Source organism: Spermophilus citellus, assembly GCF_964194105.1.
Source record: "Spermophilus citellus genome assembly, chromosome: 4".
In the NCBI taxonomy this organism is placed as follows: domain Eukaryota; kingdom Metazoa; phylum Chordata; class Mammalia; order Rodentia; family Sciuridae; genus Spermophilus; species Spermophilus citellus.
This window is the reverse complement of record NC_138185.1, coordinates 167,236,008-167,257,094: the sequence shown is the minus strand read 5'-3', so window position 1 is coordinate 167,257,094 and position 21,087 is coordinate 167,236,008. Positions and strand designations below refer to the sequence as shown.

At 37.0% G+C, this 21,087-nt stretch overlaps 3 protein-coding genes across 8 annotated transcripts in view; 1 reads left to right on the top strand and 2 right to left on the bottom strand.

Moving 5' to 3' along the window:
- The window catches only part of L2HGDH (L-2-hydroxyglutarate dehydrogenase), a 38,019-nt gene extending 34,413 nt beyond the window's left edge, over positions 1-3,606 (bottom strand). The window contains exons 1-3 of one of the 2 annotated variants that reach the window (XM_081292139.1): positions 3,388-3,606; positions 993-1,108; positions 179-330 (exon numbers count right to left, since the gene is read on the bottom strand). In XM_081292139.1, the coding sequence (XP_081148265.1) occupies positions 179-330; positions 993-1,108; positions 3,388-3,527 (408 nt within the window). In that variant the 5' untranslated portion in view covers positions 3,528-3,606. Of the gene's footprint in view, positions 1-178; positions 331-992; positions 1,109-1,779; positions 1,916-3,387 lie in introns of those variants that run through there. The other variant, XM_081292140.1, reaches the window with a different exon arrangement.
- Positions 3,607-3,646: 40 nt separating this feature from the next.
- DMAC2L (distal membrane arm assembly component 2 like) lies at positions 3,647-14,478 on the top strand. Of its 2 annotated transcripts, none has more exons than XM_081292137.1 (5): positions 3,647-3,764; positions 9,835-9,946; positions 11,034-11,242; positions 12,201-12,372; positions 13,953-14,478. In XM_081292137.1, exons 2-5 carry the CDS (start codon positions 9,840-9,842, stop codon positions 14,071-14,073), a joined length of 609 nt encoding a protein of 202 aa, XP_081148263.1. In that variant the 5' UTR covers positions 3,647-3,764; positions 9,835-9,839; the 3' UTR covers positions 14,074-14,478. The 2 variants fall into 2 exon arrangements, with proteins under 2 accessions (XP_081148263.1, XP_081148264.1); XM_081292138.1 differs by lacking the exon at positions 3,647-3,764 and adding an exon at positions 3,777-4,000.
- A 1,830-nt stretch (positions 14,479-16,308) lies between these two features.
- The window catches only part of CDKL1 (cyclin dependent kinase like 1), a 53,656-nt gene continuing 48,877 nt past the window's right edge, over positions 16,309-21,087 (bottom strand). For all 4 annotated transcript variants that reach the window (XM_081292134.1, XM_081292135.1, XM_081292136.1 and 1 more), the window contains exons 9-10: positions 19,518-19,673; positions 16,309-17,877 (exon numbers count right to left, since the gene is read on the bottom strand). In XM_081292134.1, the coding sequence (XP_081148260.1) occupies positions 17,770-17,877; positions 19,518-19,673 (264 nt within the window). In that variant the 3' untranslated portion in view covers positions 16,309-17,769. The remainder of the gene's footprint in view (positions 17,878-19,517; positions 19,674-21,087) is intronic.

Here is a 21,087-nt window from a genome sequence, read left to right as displayed (position 1 = left end):
TAAAAGTTACATGGAATTAGTCATATCATCATTTTTTGTTATTCTCTAATACTAGATTGCACAAATTATATAGATACAGGAAAAGTTTAAAAAATTTTTTTAAAAATTCAACATTAAAACATCAGCAAGAAAAGGCTAATAATTACACATAAGTCAAGGCCATAGTAAAATATCATACCTTGCCACACTGCTTGTAGGAAATTCCCTTCTTGTTACAGTACTCATAGATGAGGTCTGCACCTTGTACACACAATTTAGCTTTTAGAGATTCAGGTTTATAATAAATTCCACTATGTATGACACCACTGTTATGTCCAGTCTGGTGAGTAGCTACAGAACAAGAGAAACAGCATAAAGAGAAAGTCCATGACTCACACAAAACCTAAAAGGTGAGGAAACAATTACAGTTGATGCTACTAGATACCAAATCATTTAAAATTCTACTTCAATTTTTTCAGTTTACTGGTAATTTCCTCTAGCAGCCATCCCTGGTATCCATGTCACATTACTCCTGCCTATCTCTGATTTCAACTATAACTCACTTCTCTAGAACCAGAAAAACCACTTACCAATAGGACTCTCTGCACTCTGTCCCAGGACTTTTTCTATCTTTTAGGGGAAGGGTAGAGCCTGTTCCACATCACTAGGAACAATCCACAACCAAAAGAGACAACAATTGATAGATAAACAAGCACAATCCTAGAAAACATTACACAGCTCTTTAGAGGTCCCAGTGGAATCAAGCTCACAGAAGCAACTTCAATAAGGCACCCTCCTTCCTTGTCTTACTCTCTCCATTCCCCTCACTCCTTCCTGCCTCCTCAGATAACCTCTCAAATAAATTACCCACACACAAGTTCTTGTCCCAGGTTCCACTTTTAGGAGAACTCAAAACAGGCTATTAACATTGACATTTGGCATGATTGATTGGAATTGACAGAACAAACAGGTGCATAAGCAAGCCAGAAGATCAACACTGATAACATACATACCTAAATCTTTCTCCTTTTCCAGAACACCAATTGAAAGTGCAGGATGTCGCAGGATAAGTGCTCTGGCAGAGGCAAGGCCCACAATTCCACCACCAACAATGACTATATCAAATGAGCTTTAAGGAAAAAAAAATGGCATTTAAAGAAATTTGTTTATAGTAGATATCACCAAACTTCACATGCACAATTTTCATCATTAGCAGACAATTAAACTATTAATTTATAATAATTGAAATAATATGCATTTAGGTTTTATGCTATTTGGTTTCACTCTCATGTAAAATCACAGACAATGCTTGTCAGTAGATTAATTAACTACAGTCTATTTACTGGCAGGGAGGATGGTTGGTCACCTAAGCTGCACTGTCTCTACAGTACCCCACTTGGCCGGTTACATCAGTGATGACTTTTGTATTAAGCATCATACTTTCTTTACCACCTATCCTTTCAAAATTCAAACGCAGTATTCTTGAGGACAGCCTAACACATTAAGCCTTTAACATCTTTCTGTACCAGGATTTATACATTTTTTTTTCTGTTGAAAAGAAAACAGCGGTAGGAATTTTGTGAAATAGTGGGTCCAGAATATGCTAGAACCACCGAAGTAAGACAATGCAAATTAAAACTACAATTAGATATCACTACATCTCTTTCAGAATGACTAAAATGAAAAAGTGAAAACACCACATGCTGGTGAGGATGAGGAAAAACTGGATCACTTACAGATTAATTACTGCCACTCCCAAAGAGTAAGGCGATTTCTTTAAAAAACTAAATATGCACTTACTACATGACTCAGCAACTGCATCCTTGAGCATTTATCCCAAAGAAATGAAAGCTTATGTTCATAGCAGTTTTATTCATAATAGGCAAAAACTGCAAACAGTCCAGAGGTCCTTCAACTGGTGAATGGTTAAACAAACTGTAATGCATCCGTGCCACGGAATGCTATTCAAAAATGAGAAGAAAAAAACCCACTATCAATATTGGCAACATCTTGGATTGATAGATCTCAAGGACATTATGCTGTGTGAGGAAAAATTAATATCAAAAGGTTACACAGTTTTTTATTTATATATCATGATCAAAATGACAAAATTATAGTAATGGAGTATGGATTAGTGGTTGCAAAGGGTTAGGAAGAGTGAAGTCGTAGGGTGTGTATATGAAGGGGATATGGAACAAGGGATATGGAACAATTCTATATCTTAATTGAAGGACTTGTTACACAAATAAACACATATGATCAAATTGCATAGAAAGTGCATAAATTGTATACACATACACAAACACAAAAATGAGTGAATGTAAAACACTATTGAAACCTGTACAAGGTCTGTGGATTGTGCCAGTATCAAATCAATTTTCTACTTTTGATATTGTTCTACAGTTCTATAAAAATGTTATTGCCGTAAAAGTGTGAAGGCTCTGTACTATTTTTGCATCTTCCTATGGATCTATAATTATTTCAAAATAAAAAATATATTTAAAAATTTCACTAAACCTACTTTTCTTCCCTTAAGAAAGGCTTCCCAAAAGAATGGTCTACTTATGGCACAACCAATCATTGACACTGTTAACTCCTGTCCCTTTCCAATTCACTACCACATAGTAACCAGAGTCAACAATTGAAACAACATTTAATCTCTCCCCTATTTTAAACCTTTTTAATAGTTTCCCATGGCTCTTAAATAAAAATCAGTGTATAGTTAAAATTAAATCCCTGTTGTAACATAGCAGGTGTCATTCCATGCTTCCTGTCTTCCACTAAGCTCCAGTCACACTCATTATTGCCCACCTTCTAATCCTCAAAATAACCAAAAGCTTTCCACCCTTAAAGCCTTCACACAAACTATTCCTTCTAGGAGAGGACAGAAAGTCAGTGGTTTCAAATGTGAGTTCCAAACATCTAATTACAAGACACTGAATTTTACTGGCTTTTAATAGGCAACGGGGATGCTTCGCACAAGGACAAATGGCCGATTTAAGCCTGATCCAAGCAACACCAGGGATACCAGCTAATAAACGGTATATTTGATTGCTTACAGTGTGCTAGATCTTTTTATCCTCAAAACGATCGCGAACAGGAGAGACGAAGATCCTATTCACAATTCAGACTTTTAATTAACCCGCCTATAGTTGAACATAACATTGAAGGGTGTATGGAAAGCCAGAGCTGTTCCTGACCTCCACTCAACAATGTCTCTCCTCCGGCCCATAAATACAGCGAATAAACTCGCAGCTCCATAGCTCCTAAGATCCAGCTCTACAGGATCCCAACCTTCTCCTAGGCCCCGCCTGACAAGGAAGTACCAGTAGGTGTATAAATTCAGCATCAGGCACCACTGAAAGCAGCAACAGCGCAGGCGGCGGGGGCGGGTCATTTGCCACTCACCTGCTGCTAGCACTGCGGACACCCCCGCAAAGCGGCCAGGGCCTTCCCGACGCCGGCCCGCACACCCCGGAGAAGCTCCCGGGGAAGCCCCCACGGGCCCGTCCGCAGGCACCCCCCAGGTAACGCAGCACCGGTACCATCGCCTACACCCACTCCCCTTGCTCGGCCCCTAGAGGTGGCAGCTTTAGCCCAATAGTGCCTGGGTCCCGCTACTCTCTAACCCCGCCCCTCAAGCGGGGACCAATGAGACGTGCGTTTTCACCACACGTGGGAGCGGCGGGCGGCTGCCAATGGGCGCGCGCGGCGGAGGGCGAAGGGCAGGCCGGCGCGCCGTAGAAGCGTGGATGCCGGTTCGCTCCCTCCCTCCCTGCGACGCTGTGAGTAAAGGACCTAGGACCCGCGCGGGGCGGGACTAGGATAGTGGTTATGCTCGCCCCTTTCCCTTCTCCCAAACCTGGCTAACTGAAATGCGAGCCGGGCAAATCTCGCGTCTTCGACTTTGACCGCCGAGCGGATCGGGCCTCGGGGAGAAAGCCTGGGAGTGATTACGGTGAACACTCATCCGGGCGGCCCGGGCCCTTCCCTTTCGCTCGGTCCCGCCCCTGGGCTGCTGGTGGGTATTGCTGGGCGGACGCTCCCTGCCCGACCCTAGCCCTGGGGGCTCTTTGTCACGGCCACGCCCAGTAGCCTGCAATCTCCAGGACTTCTTGCCTGACTCTTGGCGGTGCCATTCATTCAGTTATTGATTTGTCTTGTTAATATGGAGCGCCTACTATACTGGACCGAGCACTGAGTACTGGATGGCCAGACAGTTTAATCTCGCCATCATTTACCGATCTGTGTCCTTTTCTCAGTTTTAAAAATGCTCTCTGGAACTCGGAACAGCGAATCACCTGTGCATGTCACTTCATGGCAGTTTCCTATCTGTAAAATTAAGGCCATGGGCTATATAATCTCTAAAGGACCTTCTAACTGTAAAATTATGTGATTTTTTTTCTACCATCCCAGTATAATACTTAATTATCTCTGCTTTGTGACAGTTTTTAAATTTTTAGGATCAGGAGAACTGATAAAATAGAACAGTATAACTTTATTGCTGGGAGGACTTAAGGCTGTTTTCCAGTCATTAGGTACCTCTGGGAAGTCACTTCGCCTCTTTGCCTCAGACCCTTCTCTGTGAACATGGGTCTTTTAGCAGACTGTTTGAGAGAAGGCTCATCAGATCTTGAGCACAGTGAAGCACACAATTGAAAAGAGAAGATGGCTATTTTAAAAATTCAACATATCTTGAGGTATTGGTAGTGTCTCATGCAGTTCAGGAAATAATGGAGATCCTGCATACCTTTGGCCCATCTTCCCCAATGATAAACCTTGTAAAACTATAGTACACTATCACAACCAGGTAAACTTATTCAGATTTCCCTAGTTTTACATTTGTGTGTGTGTGTTTCTATAAATTACCATCATGTGTGTAGATTCATGTATCTACCAACAGGTCAAGATACAGCAACGTTCCGTCACTACAAGGAACCCTCCAGATGCCTTTGTATAAACTACACCTTTCCCTCATAGCCCTCCCTCAAATTTTTTCTTTTTCCCTTCTAACATTTTGCTATTTAAAGAATATTATGTAAGTGTAATTTTACAGCATGTTAACTTTAGGGGATTGACCTTTTGCATTTAGTGTGATCCCTTGACATTCATCCACATCATTGGGTATATCAAAAGTTCATTGCTTTTCACTACCGAGTACCAGTTCATAATATGAATGTACTACAGTATGATTAACCTTTCACTCACTGAAGGACATCTGAGTTGTTTCCAGATTCAGAGTGTCATAAATAAAGCTGTTATGAATTTTATTGTACAGCTTTTTTGTGTGAACCTGTTTTTATATCTCTAGGATAAGTGTTCAAGAGTCTGATTGTTGGGTCTCATTGCAATCACATGTTTAATTTTGTAAGAAACTGCCAAACTGTTTTCCAAAGTGGCTGTACCATTTTATATTCCTACCAGCTATGTTTGATCCAATTCTCTTCATTGTCACCAGCATTATGTGTTCTCACTATTTTTTAACTTTTAGCCATTCTGATAGATGTGTATGGAGGTGGTTATTTTTTTTTATTTTGCACAGGGTATAGTTGATTACAGAATTATGTACTTGCAGGGGCCAATCCCTCCCCCCCCCATAGGCTATTTGGGCCCATAGTAGTGTTTTGTTTTGTTTTTTTTTAATTGTGAATTCGAACATGTGCTTCTTAGTTTAGCAAGGGTGAAAGTACTAGAACACACATGCCCTTTCATAAAATTTTCTCTGCTTGCTCTCCCTCACAATTTGAATAGTAGTTTATTTTGGTTAAGTAATTTGAGCTTGTCTTGCATTCATATACCCTGTAACATTTGTGGGTAGAAACTTTTGTATTCCTGACACTACCTTTCTTGAGAGTTCATGTTCAACTTGTCTATGTAACAAGTTAGTCAATAAGTGTCAATTAATAGCCTCAGAACAGTATTGGGGATCTTTGCTTCCAACTCCTAATGAATTGCTCTGTTGATCTGTTTCATTTGATTCTAGATACCCCAATAATAAGAACTAGAATCAACAATGGGTGATGTACAGCGCTACAAGGTTGTAACTAAGAGAAAAAAGTCCCTCATCCTGTTGCCCACTCCCGTTTACCACTCTAGAATTAGTTGTGTATTACTGGGAATTGAACCTAGGACTCTTTTTTTTTGGGGGGGGGGCGGTACTGGGGATTGAACTCAGGGGCACTGAGCCACATCCCCAGCCCTATTTTGTATTTTATTTGGAGACAGGGTCTCACTGAGTTACTTAGGGCCTCATTAAATTACAAAGGCTGTCTTTGAACTCATGATACTCATGATTCTCCTGTCTCAGCCTTTCCAGCTGCTGGGATTACAGGCATGTGCCTGGCTGAACCTACGACTCTCTACCACTGTGCAACATCCCCAGCCCTTTTTAAATAGCCCAGTCAGTAATTGCATTTAATATATTAAATCATAACTTTCAGTTTAAAAAGATCTTACTGCCTTCATGAAAACAAGGAAACTCTCAATCAAACCTACTCATGAAACACTTTGTATATATCCTTTCTATTTTTATTTTTTGTGGTGCTGGGGATTGAACCCAGGGCCTTGTGCATGTGAGGCAAGCACTCTACCAACTGAGTTATATCCCCAGCCCATTTTGCATATATCCTATTGTGAATAATACATTAGAGGTGTGACTGTCTCTAGATCACAAACATAATTGCAGCTTTTAGAAACACTGCTACAAACTTATGGCTGTAAACCATGTTCTGATAGCAATAAATTTGTTTTGTCTTGCATAATTTGAATTCCTGGGTTATTTATGGCACCAGTAATTCAGTACTTATTTTCTAACTTGGTTGTAATTGTTTTCTTTCCATTTTATCAGAGCCAGATACACTAACTTACCACTAGAGGTCCTCTTTCCCTATAGAAAGCATTCTCAGGGTAGCTGCTGCTTGACGCTGTAATTCCCCAAGTCTCAAGTAGCAAAGTTGCAATTAAGAATGTAAACAAACAACAAAAAACTCTACTGTTTGTTTTAACCTTTATTGCCAAGTCTAATTTCAATTTTCATGTTTAAATTATTTAAAATATAAAACTAGTGTTTTTAGAGGTCATAGCTGATGTAAATTAGGCCTTCCCTTTAAACTGAATTAATGGGCCAAAATGAATCAAGTGAAAGTATTCAATTTTCAAAGACCACATCACCTACTTAATAACAGTTTCTTTGGTTTGACTTTTATCCATGGAAATTTGTCAACCATTAAAGACTTTCTTAACAAATATTTATTAAACTTTTGCATTAAGCTGAGGAAAATAGAAATGAATGGGACCTTTGGTCTTCCTCCTCCTCTGCATGCTTCTTTTTTTCTTCCTAACTAAAATTCTTAGTCATTAAAATCCATCTCAAAAGACACCTCTGGTGTGAAGCTTCCCCTCACTCCCTTTTCTATGCTCATGTGGCACTTGTTCACACCTCTCTTAAGATTCCATGTTGGATATTATTTGTTTACATGCCATTCATCTTCTTTGTTATACTGTACATTTTATGAGGACAGGAACCAGGACTTTCTCTCTTCTCTATAGCTTTTGTTATTGTTTTGTCTTACCATTATTATTTTTTTGCAGTAAGTATAGCAGACATTCAATAAACATTTATTAAGTGAATGAATGAATGAGTGGACAGATGTGGCATTTGAGTAACTTCTTGAGATTGGGTAAGATTTCAACAGGATTGGATGGAAGGTAAATAAAGGGAATAACCTGTGTAGAAGCTGGGAAAGCCCAGATTGAAAATGAGGTTGGCAACCAATGTAGTTGTTAAAAAGGTAGGTGTAGGTGGAGAGTGCTTTAACAAAAAGCTGAAGAGCATTTAGAACATTGGTAGCAGGGGCAGAGGTTTGTAGTAATGAAGACAGAGTGATGGTGGAAACAAAATGAAGTGGGAGCTAAGGATGTAGCTCAGAGGTAGAGCACTTGTCTAGCATTCATAGACCCTGGGTTCAATGGATAGCAACATGACGTGGGGAAAGAGAGAGAAGAAATAAAGAAGGCAGTAGGTGATTCCAGGGTTCTGTCCTCAGTCTTCATCTCTCATTGTTCCATTACCTCAGCATCCACAGTTACTTCCATAATTTCTTCCTCTTTAGTTCTAGATCATCTGATGATTAAGGAAAGGTCCCTGTATTGGTTGGTTTTAGAGAAACTGGGTTTAGGTTTCAGCACTGACACCAATTAGCCATGAAACATTGAGCAAGTCCCTTTAAACACATGCATTTATTAATGCCCCACCTTGTTCCAGAAAGGATTTAGTGTGTCAGCAAGTTACTTAATATCAGGGCTTCAGTTTCCTCATCTCTAAATGAGAGGTTGGTCTAGGCAATCTAAGTTCCTTCCAGCTCTAACACTTTGTGACACTGATTCCAGTAATTTGATGGTCATCTCCACTTAGGAGTCTTGCCAACATTTCATACTTAGAATATGAAAAAAATAAAAAGAAACAAAGCAAAACTGAGCTCATGAGAGGCTAAGGCAGGAGGATGGCAAGTTTGAGACCAGCCTCAGCAACTTAGCACGACACTGTCTCAAAATTAAAAAAAAAAAAAAGTTTTTAAAGGCCAGCCAGGGATGTAACTCAACGGTAAAGTGCCCTGGATTCATTCAATTCCCAGCACTATGTTACTTAGGCTGGCCTTAACTCCTGGGCTTAAGTAGTCTGCTTCCATTTTCCAAGTATCTCAGGCTATAGGCATGTGCTACCATTCCCAGCTGGACCCTCAGTCTTAATACTATTGAATAAATGTTCTACAGTACAGCTCTAACAATGGCAGTATTCTAAAACCTCCGTGACTCCCAATTGCCTACAAAATATATTCCAAGTTCTCTGGCTAAGCATGTAATACCCTTTATGACCTGACTGTGCAAATTATCTGCCTCATCTTCTCATGACCCCTGTGTGCTAACTGATCTATAGTATGCCTTGAATGTTCCTGCCTCAGGTCCTACCGTAACTTTTCGTGACACCTTTGTCTATTGAAATACTCTCTGTTGTTGTTGTTGTTGTTCTTCTTCTTCTTCTTTAACTCTTTGAGGCATTTATCAGGTTCTGTTATTTATTTTAACTACTTGGTAACTTGTCTTAGGCCACTCCACTCTGCATTAAATTGGTGGTTCCTTTAAGGCAGAGACCATGTTTCATCTATCTTTGTTTCCCCATACATACCTGGCACAATACTAGAAAAAAAAATCTGAATTGAGGTAAATAAGATTGAGACGTAGTCTTATAATCACTTTTCAACATGTTGTAATAGCTAGAAGCTACCTGAACAAATGATGTGCTTTTATAAATGAGATAAACTAAGATCAGAGAGGCAGAGTTACTTGTCCACCCTTTCCCTTATGCAGTTCTTTGTGCTGCCCTGGTAACCCCACTTGCAACTTTATCATAAGTAGATATATTTTCATTTATTTTCTCCTGCCTGGATGTAAGCATCTTAACCTGGTCACATTGCTCTCTAGATTGTAGTTGGTCATTTTGACACTGGAAATGTAGATTGGGAGTTGATTTGAGCAAATTTGTAGCTATACTGCCTGAATGGACACTAGGTGGCAGCACTGCAGACAGACTCTAATTGAGGTTTCAATGATGGAACTTAGGCTGGAAGGAACCTAAGACACTGTCCACGCCATTCCCTCATTTTTGCACCAAAAAGGCAAAAACAAACAAGAACAAGAAACAGGACTGGCTTGCTCAGTAATTATTGAGTGGCAAGTGAATCGTCAGCTTAATTGGCATAAGAGCATTGATTCAGAAGTTGTGAAGCAAGTTACTATATGTATGGGACTGTGTTTGCCAGCTGATTATCTAGTATGTGTATTGTTTTGTGTGTCTAGATCAAATGATGCTGTTTGGAAAAATTTATCAGCAGTTGTGTGGCTTACAGAAACTCCCATGGTCATGTGATTCCAGACACTTCTGGGGCTGGCTGAATGCAGTGTTTAATAAGTAAGTAAGTTACTCTAACAAAAGTGAAGAAATGTGGGGATTACTCTGATGAACTCCCATGGTTATTTCTTGTTTTTCCAATTTTTTTTTAACAATGTGTGCAGTACAGTTCTAATTTCGTTTACAAATAAAACAGAAGCGCTAGGGTTGTGGCTTAGTGATAGAGTGCTTGCCTTGCACACATGAGGCACTGGATTGGATCCTCATAAAAATAAATAAATACAACTAAAAAAAATTAAAAACAAAAACAAATTAAACAGAAAAAAACAATATAATTACAAAATATATTACTGTGATTCTCTGGATTGCAGGATGTTAGTGATTTTTCTTATTTATCTTTTTGATGTATTTCAATTTTTCTAAAATGAACATTTATTACTTTTATAATCAGAAAAACTTAGTAAATATAATTTTTAAATATTTAATAGTTGCTTAAGGAATGTTGTTAACTTTTTAAATAAACTATAATGGGAAATCAAGCTTTTAAAAAATGAGTGGGTGACATGCTTAGGAATACCATTTTGAAACTGATATAACTAACCTCCTTATTGCTTAATATAGAATTGTGATTGTTAACTAAAGAAAAAAAGGCATGTGCAGAACCACTTAAGGAGATTAATTTGAAAATTGATTCAAAGTTATTCCCTCTTTTATCATTAATAAAAGTGTTAACTAATTGTAGTCATTCATTCACTGCATAATTACTAAATATCTCTGGTGTTAAGCCCTGTGATATATATGCATCACTGAAGACCCCTGTCTGCCTTATAAACTCATACAAAAAAAAAAAACACACCTTGGGACTTGTTTGCTTCCTACCATGTGTGAGGCCCTGGGTTTGATCCCCAGCACCCCAAAATAACAACAAAATATGCCTTGACAGAATTTACCTGAAGATAAAAACAGAAGCAAAAAAGTTAGCTGTTAGAGCAACAATTGTTTTTACTTTCATGGAATTCATTAATAACTTCTCTTTCCTTTGTCATTGAGATGAAAATGTGTTGCTATTCTGTATTTATATTGGTGAATGCAATTAAGAAGCTAATGATTATGTGAAAGCAAACTGCTTCTGTTTTCTTGTTAACAGAGTGGATTATGATCGCATCAGGGATGTTGGCCCTGACCGGGCTGCGTCTGAATGGCTATTACGCTGTGGGGCCACAGTGCGCTACCATGGCCAGGAGAGGTGGCAGAAGGACTACAACAACCTCCCAACAGGCCCTCTGCACAAGTACAAGATTCAAGCAATCGATGCCACCAACTCTTGTATCATGAGCATTGGATTTGATTACATGGGTAACTGTCTTATTGATTTGTTTATAAGAAATGCAGATGATTTGCAATGACCATTGTTATAGTCATAAGTATGTACTTTTTGCCCATTTCAGTACAATCAGTTTGGCTTTTTCCTGTATTTGGTAGTTATTTTCTCCCTAAGTTTGTTTCTACATTTCTTTTTTTTTTTTTAAATATTTTTTAGTTATACATGGACCCATATCTTTATTTTGTTTATTTATTTTTATGTGGTGCTGAGGATCGAACCTAGGATCTCACACGCGCAAGGCCACTAAGCCCCAACCCCAGCCCTGTTTCTAATTTCTTTATGATTTAAATTCAAAGCTTTGTCAAACTTCTGCCATTGCAAACCCCGCAATAATACAAGAGTAATTCTATCCACATGGCTTCTGCTCCCATGGACATTTCTTTCTGCTAGTGCTTGGGCATCTGACTATAAAATGGCCCTGTAATAAGCACAACCTGTGTAGTGAAAACCTTATATAGTTAATAAGAGGAACAGCTATCCCAGTTCTCATAGAACTTTCACTCCTCAAGTCAGGACAGTCGTGGGCAAACCAAAACCATCATTGATTATAATGGTAAAGCAGATTAGTTTTTTTTTTCCTCTTTCCACATTTTTTTTATTGGTGCATTATAGTTGTACATATTGATGGAATTTGTTGTTATATATTCATACATGCACACACTATAACACTGGGTCAAATCACTCCCCAGCACATACCCCTTCCCTCATATTCTCCCATTCCCTGGTTCCTTTTCTCCACAGATTTCCCTTTGATTTTCATGAGATCCTTCCCACTCCACCCCACACCTTTCTTCTCCTTTTTCCTTTCAACTTCCACAGATGAGAGAATACATACAATCCCTGACTTTCTGAGTTTGGCTAATTTGCCTTCACATAATGGTCTCAAGTTCCATCCGTGGCAGATTCTTAAACTGTATTTTTCCTCCCCAGAGGGCCTAGAGCATGTTGAAAAAATAACACTATGCAAGTGTCATTATATTGAGGATGACTGTTTGCAGAGGCTTAGTCAACTTGAAAAATTACAAAAAAGTCTACTGGAAATGGAAATAATTTCCTGTGGGAATATCACAGACAAAGGTATCATTGCTTTGTGTAATTTAAGGTAGGTGGTCAAAGCCAAAATGGAAACTTGATAATGATAAGGTGAATTAATCAGAATTTAAAGCCCTTGAGGAGTGGTGTTTTCTTTTAGTTCTGAAAAATATACTTGAATAAAATTACCTCACTTTTATCTATAAATATTCTTTAAAACAATTAAATTATCAACCTTAATACGTTAAGGCTTCATGGCATTTAAGCAACATATTTTTTTTTTAATTAAATCTACATAAAGCACCTTGAATGGTGCTGGCCACAGTAATCCCTCTATAAGCATTAGCTATTGTGCTTCCTTTCCATCTTTTAAAGACATCTCCCCCAATTCTGTATTTTTGGTATCCTGATATTTGGCATATACCAGTTAGCACACAATTCATTTTTTTGTTGTTGTTGTTTTGGTTTGGTTTTGGATACTAGGGATTGAACCCAGACACTTTACCACTGAGCTATGACCCTAGTCCATTTTGTTTATATTTTGAGACAGAATCTTGCTGGGTTGCTGAGGCGGTCTTGAACTTGTGATCCTCCTGCTTCAGCTTCTCAGGTTGTTGGGATTACAGGTGTGTGCCACCTCATCCAGCTAGCATTTAATTCTTTAAGTTGCTTTAAGTACCTTTCTGTCTCTGGAGCCTAGAACATGCCTCACACTATAATAAATTTCAAAAACACTGCATTTTGCCAAGCATAGTGGTGCATGTTTATAATCCCAACAGTGTGGGATCACAAATTAAAGGCCTGCTTTGTGAACTTAATAAGACTCTGTCTCAAAATAAAAAATAAAGTGGAATGCAGATATAGCTCAGTGGTGGAGCACCCCTTGGTTCAATCCCCAATACCAAAAAAGGGGGGGAAAGAATGCAGCCATTGACATGAGAAAGTTGTTTTATATACTTTTCTACCACCAGTTGCCTAGACCCATATCATGGCCTGGAGTATTTAATTCCAAATGCAAAAGTAGATAATACTAGCAAGGAATATTTAATTCTAAAATTGCAGAATTCTGCATCTCATCAGCATGATGAAGAATGTAAGTTTGTTTAATCAAATCCCTATTTTAGGGATACTGTCAAATTCTGAATTTAGGTAATGTAGTTCTGCTTTAATGTGTAATGATCTGAAAATGACCTCAGTATCACAGAAAGTTTGAGAAGTTTTAAACATAAGGACAAAAAGTGCTAGAATGTCCATCTCATGGTTCCATAAGTTGAGGCTTGAAAGCTTTATCTTCTAATAGGAACTTGAGTACTTTTAAGAACCTTACCAGTATTTTTCCATTTTTGCATTAAGGTTTTATTTCACATGCACAGGATATCTATGCCATTTTACACATGTGATTTAGAAAGATTGTTACAAAGATTCATGTAATTAGTAACAATAATTTCTAAAGCCTGGCTTAGTTTCTAGCATAAATTTCATTTAAAGTAGTCCTCTGGAATACTGCTCTAAAAGTCATTTTGAAGGTGTAGGGTGATAGAAATACATTCTGTATGTAATTTTTCATTAAACTTAATAAATCAAATTCATTTTTAAAGCTATAAAAGTAAAAGCCAAACTGAAGTGACTTTTTTCTTTCTCTATTTGCAGAAACCTCAGGTATTTGTTGTTAACTGATCTTCCTGGAGTAAAAGAAAACAAGAAAGAAAATCTTGTCCAAGTCTTTAAGATGGCATTGCCTTCTCTGGAACTAAAATTGAACTTGAAGTAAAATAATAAGAATCAGTAAGTGTCTTACTTCATTATGAAGGATCACTTGAAATTGTTGATCCTAAACAGCAACAAATACTATATAATCATCAACAGAAACTGTAGAGAATCTGTCATATATAGAAGATAAATATTAGATGTGACTCACTAAAGTTTCTAAATTGGAAGTGAGAAATTATGTACATTAAATCATTTTAAGAAAAGTGAAAATTAGGTGACAATTTAATTCTAAATATATTCTTCATGTAATATAAGTATCGATATACTAGATATCTCCTGGTATGTTGACTTAGAATTCTTTAAAGTGATTTAACTATACAATGCAGATATTTTTTATTGTATTAAAACAATTTATATTACAACTTTAAATTTATTGAAGCACATTGTTATAAATGCACAATTATGAAAAATTACAGATTCATTGAATCAATTATGCAGAGTAGTCACTGATTGTTGAGGCATGCATTTCATATGGCTTCTAGGATTTTCACACATTTCTCATGATCCTGAATTCCTGTGTACTTGATAGTATATGCACTTTCTTAGAATGAATATTGCTGGTTAATCTAGCATACAAGTTTAGGCTAGTGTTTCATTAAAATTGGACATAGATACTTGACTGAATAGTTTTGTCAATTGGAACAGAACAGAGGGTGACAATTGTAAAGACCAGCAGGCCACGCTGAACTTTTTGTACTTCAATTAAAAAACTGCTTTAAACAGAAAATTGTAATGTACCAATCACAAGCTAGTTTTTCTTGACTTGAATATTTTGGATGCTACCACCTATGAGTTCAAGAGACATCAAAAAGAAGTATAAACACAAAAGTCAATTTATATCTAGAAAACAGTAATAAAGAAGGAAAGAAGGTCATAAATAGATAAAACAAGTCTTTATTTTTACCTGCATGAAATAGCTCTTATTCTATTATTATTTATGTCAATTTGTTAATGGATTTCTGTATGTTTGGTTTGAACATTAAGCTATTGAATATAAACTTAACTAGAAATTATTTTAAAATAAACACTTTCTATGATGAATCTTTCAGATTGAAAAATTAAATTTAATTGTGTTTAATAAGGAAATATTCACTTTTCATGGATAAAATGAACTCTCTTATGGAAAGCATAAAATGATATAGCATTTACTAATAAATAGTGATTCCATACTGAATAAAAGGATTATAGATATAGTTGAATTGAGTATATGCATAAATTTAATAGACTTCATTAAAGAAAAATTAGCCCTTTTTCTTAGGTTTGTTTTATCACTGTGTGGTGAGTCAGCTGATTGACCACAATTTAGTCTGGAACTACTTTTCTAAATGTTTTTCTGTAAAACTATTGGATGAATATAATCATCTGCTTCCATAAAATACATTTTCTTGCATTAAGGGAAAAAAGAAAAATTATAATTATAATTTATAATCAGTTATAATCATCTGCTTCCATAAAATACATTTTCTTGGATTAAGGGAAAAAAGAAAAAAATTTATTGACAAAAGTTTGATGTCCTTATCATTTGAGTAAAGACTGTGTTACAAGAATTAAATAATACTGAGACAATTATTTAACCCACTATCTGTTCTATACAAGAAGCTACATATTAGGAAGCCTTAAGGCTGGCTAGGTCACCAGAATTATTGAATAGATGACAGAATTTAGTGGATTAATTAGCAGTAAGTGAATAGGTTCAAGTGCTGTCATGAAGAAAATTAGGAGCACATCAACCAGAAGTGGTGTTGAGTTCTAAGAAATAAACATGGAGCTTCATATTATTCCTGTGTACAGGACACAAAGATTAAAAGCTTTTTGATTAGGAGCAGTAGGCCAAATCAGAGCTAATGCTGAGTCTCACTGTACAAACTAAGACTCCTCAACAGAATTCCTTTCCCTCCCCCTACATACACTCTACTGGGGATTAAACTGAGGGGCACACTCTGGGCTATATCCCCAGCCCTTTTTATTTTATTTTTGGGGAGGATCTCACTAAATTGCCCAGACAGTTATAATCATCTGCTTCCATAAAATACATTTTCTTGGGTTAAGGAGTAGGGTGATAGAAATATATAATGTATTTCTATCACAAACTTGCCTCAGCCTCCTGGGTAGCTGGGATTACAGACATGCACCACCACATCCTGCTGGACTACTTTCTTTTAACTTATATTTGTTAGGATTGTGTTATATAACACACACACACATGCACATGTGTGCTTGAGTATATACATATGTGTGTATATGTATTTTTTTGTATATATATATATATATCATATAAGAAGATATGTCAGGGAATACATCAGTCAACACCTGTTATGGTTTGGATGTGAGGTGCCCCCAAAAGCTCATGTGTGAGACAATTTGACAAGATTTAGAGGAGAAATGATTGGGTTATGAGAGCCTTAACCCAAATGGTGAATTAATCCCCTAATAGGGATTAACTGAGTGGTAAGTGAAGGTGGGTATGGTGTGGCTGGAGGAGGTGGGTATTGGGGCCATGCCTTTAGGGTATATATTTTTTATCTGGCGAGTGGAATTTCTCTCTGCTGCCTGATCATCTTGTGAGCTGTTTTCCTCTGCCATGATGTTCAGCTTCACCTCAAGCCCTGAGGAATGGAGCCAGCTGCCTATGGACTGAGACCTCTGAAACTGTGAGTTCCTGAATAAACTTTTCCTCTTCCACAATTTTTATGGGCAGGTTACAGCAGCAAAAAAAAAAAAAAAAAAAAAAACTGACTAAAACAACATCCTATTATCTTTCATGACTCAAGTAAAAGTTCATAAGCAGTTTCTTCTAAAACCCAGATCACTATGCATTTCTACCCACAGAACTGTCTCCAAAGCCTGAGGCTAGGCTGGAGAGAATAAAGTACTTATTATTTTCAGGCTGACAGATTCAGTCCCTGTGAAGCCTGTAGGTCTTGTTCTACCCCTTGACCATCTTGGTCAGCTGCCAGGCTTCATGCCATTGTTTTCAAGAGGAATTAGGTGAACAAGTGTGGACAGATTATAATAAATCCATCTTGTTGCAAAAGTGACTAAGATGCATCCTTTACTAAAGGTAAAGACAAAAGTATTTTCAAGAAATGTATAAACATAATCATTAAATGTACAGGCAATCACAAAATCTTTATAATAAACCATAAGATTTTAAATACTTTGAATAACTTAAAAAAATTAAAACAAAAATCAAGAGAGCAAGCAGGAAATGGAATTTTAAACATTTTGATTTCAAGAACTACAACTCTGCTTACATATGATGTCAAACTATCTGCAAGGCAGAAGTTAGGACTTGGGGCAACAGAGATCCAAGGAAATACATATGGGCATTTTGTAATTCATTTTTCATATGTGGCATATAGTATAACTAAAGCATAAATCTTTTTGACATCATCTAATTTTTCTAGAGGTATGGGCAGTGGATATAGTTTATATTCTGTCCATAAGCTCAGCTTCTTAGATAAACAAAAATACAAGTGAAACTCCAAGTTTTTTTTTTTTCTATTCTGGACACCATCATCACGCATAGAAGACTGAATCTGGAATTTCCCTTCATATCTTGCCAAGTGGCTTCCCAGTTGTTTATATTTTCTCCTGGGGTGTTTTCAACACTGTGCTTGCTTTTAACTAAATGTGTAAGTTTTCTTTTCTTCAACCTATTGGTCACTTCTTCCTTTATCACCAATTTCCTAGCTTCTTAAATGTTTGGAAAATGGTAGTTAAATCTCTTGGTATTACAGTAGTACTTCTTATTCTCCAACGCTGGAAGGATGTTATTGCTAGTAAGCTGAGGTAAGTACTGCAACTGAAAAGACAAAACCAGAAATAGATTCAAAACAATGCCATGCATTGTTTTCATTATTTAGAATACATCACAAAAGAGGTAATTAAGCAACTTTTCAGCACAAATACTTTTTTTGGCACAAATGTAGAACCTGAGAAAGAACAAAAGGTTTTAATTTGGTCTCTGCTTTTCCTTTTAAAGGTTTGTTTTACATTAAAAAGCAAATACATACATTAAAGAGAATTTAGAGAATATTAAAAAAAATAAAATCTACAGTGTTAACATTGTTGTGAAATAACATAGGTTTATAGGAGTTGAGAGCTTGCTGGGTCCTTAGGAATAATTTAAACCAATTCCCTGCCTTAGAGCTGAGAAAACTGATGTCCAGAGCATGAAGGAAATTTGCCTTTTATTTCCTTAAAAAGGCAAAACTACTTCCTTTGAACTTTCAGAAAATTAAATTTATTGTCAATGTCAAATGAAAGTAAGGAGAACACACTTTTTTTTCTTTTTTCTTTTTTTTTTTTTTTTTGGTATTATACTATAAGGCCTTAGGCATCTGAAAAGAAGGTACTTTTTAGTACTTTTAAACCAAACAATCAAATCCTTCAGGACTTAAATGCAATATACCAAACAGGTTCCACTATTCTTTCAAGGAGAAATACTTCCATCAGGTTTCTTTGCTCTTCAACACAAAGTAACAGTGAGATGCAGATAACCCTCCGGTCAGGAGGTGGGGAATCTATTTCTGGCCTGTTTTGCTATCTGGGTCATATATAATAAAGAATAAAACTAAAACATTCCTAATGCTGTGACTGTGTGTGGCCTATCTCAGGGCCCTTGAGATCATATAGTACCTATTCCTAATTGAACTCTCCACCTCTTCCCTTCTCCAAACCTCACACACAGTATGCATTCAAGATGAATGCATATACTGATGCATTTAATGCAGTGGAAGCTGCAAATGGAAAAACTAAAGTAAGATAGTTTATAGCTTAAGGAGTGCCTAGGTATATTCAGAAGTGACCAAGAGCAGCCAGTCATTCTTAGGTGTGGTTCTAACTATAGACCAGAGATTGTTACAGCTTTTGCCTTCTGACAAAATATAAGGTCGTTTTACCAATCAAGATTTTCCACAGGCTCCCAGTGTGCAGTTTGGGTGCTATTCTCTGATTCAGTGTGCTGTCCCGTTGATAGCACTGCAAACTTTCATTGCTGTAGTAACCCTAACCAGCTCTGATAATTAAAGGATCAGGAGAAAAAATAGTTCCCTTTTTTGGATAAGCCTGGAATGTTTATTCTGTAGGTAAACATGATGACAAAGAACTTCCTGGATAGATTTGATTTCATTCCCAGTGCAAGAAGCACATTCAGCTGGACTTACACTGATGTACCTGATTGAGATCTGTGCTCATGTACATCAGAAACCCTTGCCCCTGTGTGGCAGCAGGAAACAGCAGGCCAAGAACCTCAGAAGATGGGTATCTTTGGGGTTGATAGATGGTGTGACCTGTTTCTTAGGGCTGGAATAAGGGTGCTGGAGCTGTAAGCCACAATTGCCACCCTCACGTCTAGATGCCAACTCTGAACCAGGTGGCAGGTATGGGATCATTTGAAACTATAACCTTGGTTGTTTCTGTAAAGCAGTGCACCATTTTTACCCCAGGCAGGTGCTTTCGGCTCTGTCTTAAAGTCTTCCTTGTTGGTTTGTCTTGTTCTTTTGTCAAATCCCCTACTTCTCTGATGCTGTCAAAATATGGGTGCTGCAACAGCTGTTCACATGTCAATCTTTCAGCAGGGTCCATGTGGAGGCAACCCTGAAAGAGCAGAAAATTCCTTCTAATTGTAGGAACTTACTAATTTCATTTTTCTTTTCTGAAAAGCTAAAGTTTTTAAGATTGATTTTATATAAAAAATTATTTTAATTGACACATAATTTACATATTTATGGAGTACAATGTGATTATTTCACACATGTATATGCATGATAGGTTATGATCAAATCAGGATAATTAGCATTTTCATCTCCTTAGACATTTACCATATCTTTGTGTTGGGAACCTTCTAACTCCTGTCTTCTAGTTCTTTATAAAATATATAACAAATTGTTGTGAACTATAGTCACCCTACTGTGCTGTGGCACACTAGGTCTTATTCTTCTATAGCCCCCCTTCTCCTACCTTCCAAGCCTCTAGTGACCACTGTTCTATTCTCTACTTATGTGATATCAACCTTTTTACCTTCTATATATGAGTAACAACGTGGTATTTGTGAAAGACTAAACTTTGGTTATGAATAACAAGGGGAAAAAGTAAGGAAAACACAGGTTATGCATGGTTTTAGCTCCTTCCACAGTCATTCCTAAAGGGGATAATAAATAAGTCTCTAGAAGCAGAATCAAAGAATTCTCTCTACCTTGTTCTATTCCTGAGTCAGCTGGTGTTCTGCCATGGGGAAGTAGGATATAACTTTGGAGTTTACCCCAGTGGCCAAATGGGACAATCCACTTAACCATCTTGATATATTTTAGGTGCTTTGTTTGTTTGTTCGAAAACAGTTCTCACTGTATTGCTCAGGCTGTCCTTGAACTTGCAATCTTCTTGCCTCAGCCTTCCAAGTAGCTGGAATTACAGGTGTATACCACCATGCCCAGCTTTCCTTCAGGTAGTTTGTAAAAACTTTATTTAGAAATACTATTTATATGTAATACAAATAAAATTCATACAGTAAAATCAAAGTCTCTGCCACTCATCTATTACTCTACTGTCTCCTCCCATTCCTCATTCCATCCTTTTATTTAATTTAGTGTGACTTTTCAGAAACAGTCTGTGCATTATAAGCATATATGACTATGAATGTAAGAAAAGTATAATATATATGCTTTTATATTACATCATTCTTAACTATTTTCTTTGTCATTAAGTAGGCCGTAGGGCTTACACTTGGATAGATAAATCCCACAACTACATACCCCAATTAATTGCCTCACTTTTTTTTTTTTTATAAATGCATCAGCAAATGTATTAAATAGTTTTTGAAATATGTAAGACATTGATTATAACTTGCAAATAGTTAAAAGTGAGGTACCATACCTCATTTTACATAATGGCTATATTTCTAAAAATGTATATATAAGTCAAGTTTTAAAATCAAAATGTACTTCACATGTACTGGGGCATTCACTATTTAAAGGATCATATAGTTCTGCATTTTTTCTTTTAAAGAAAAAGA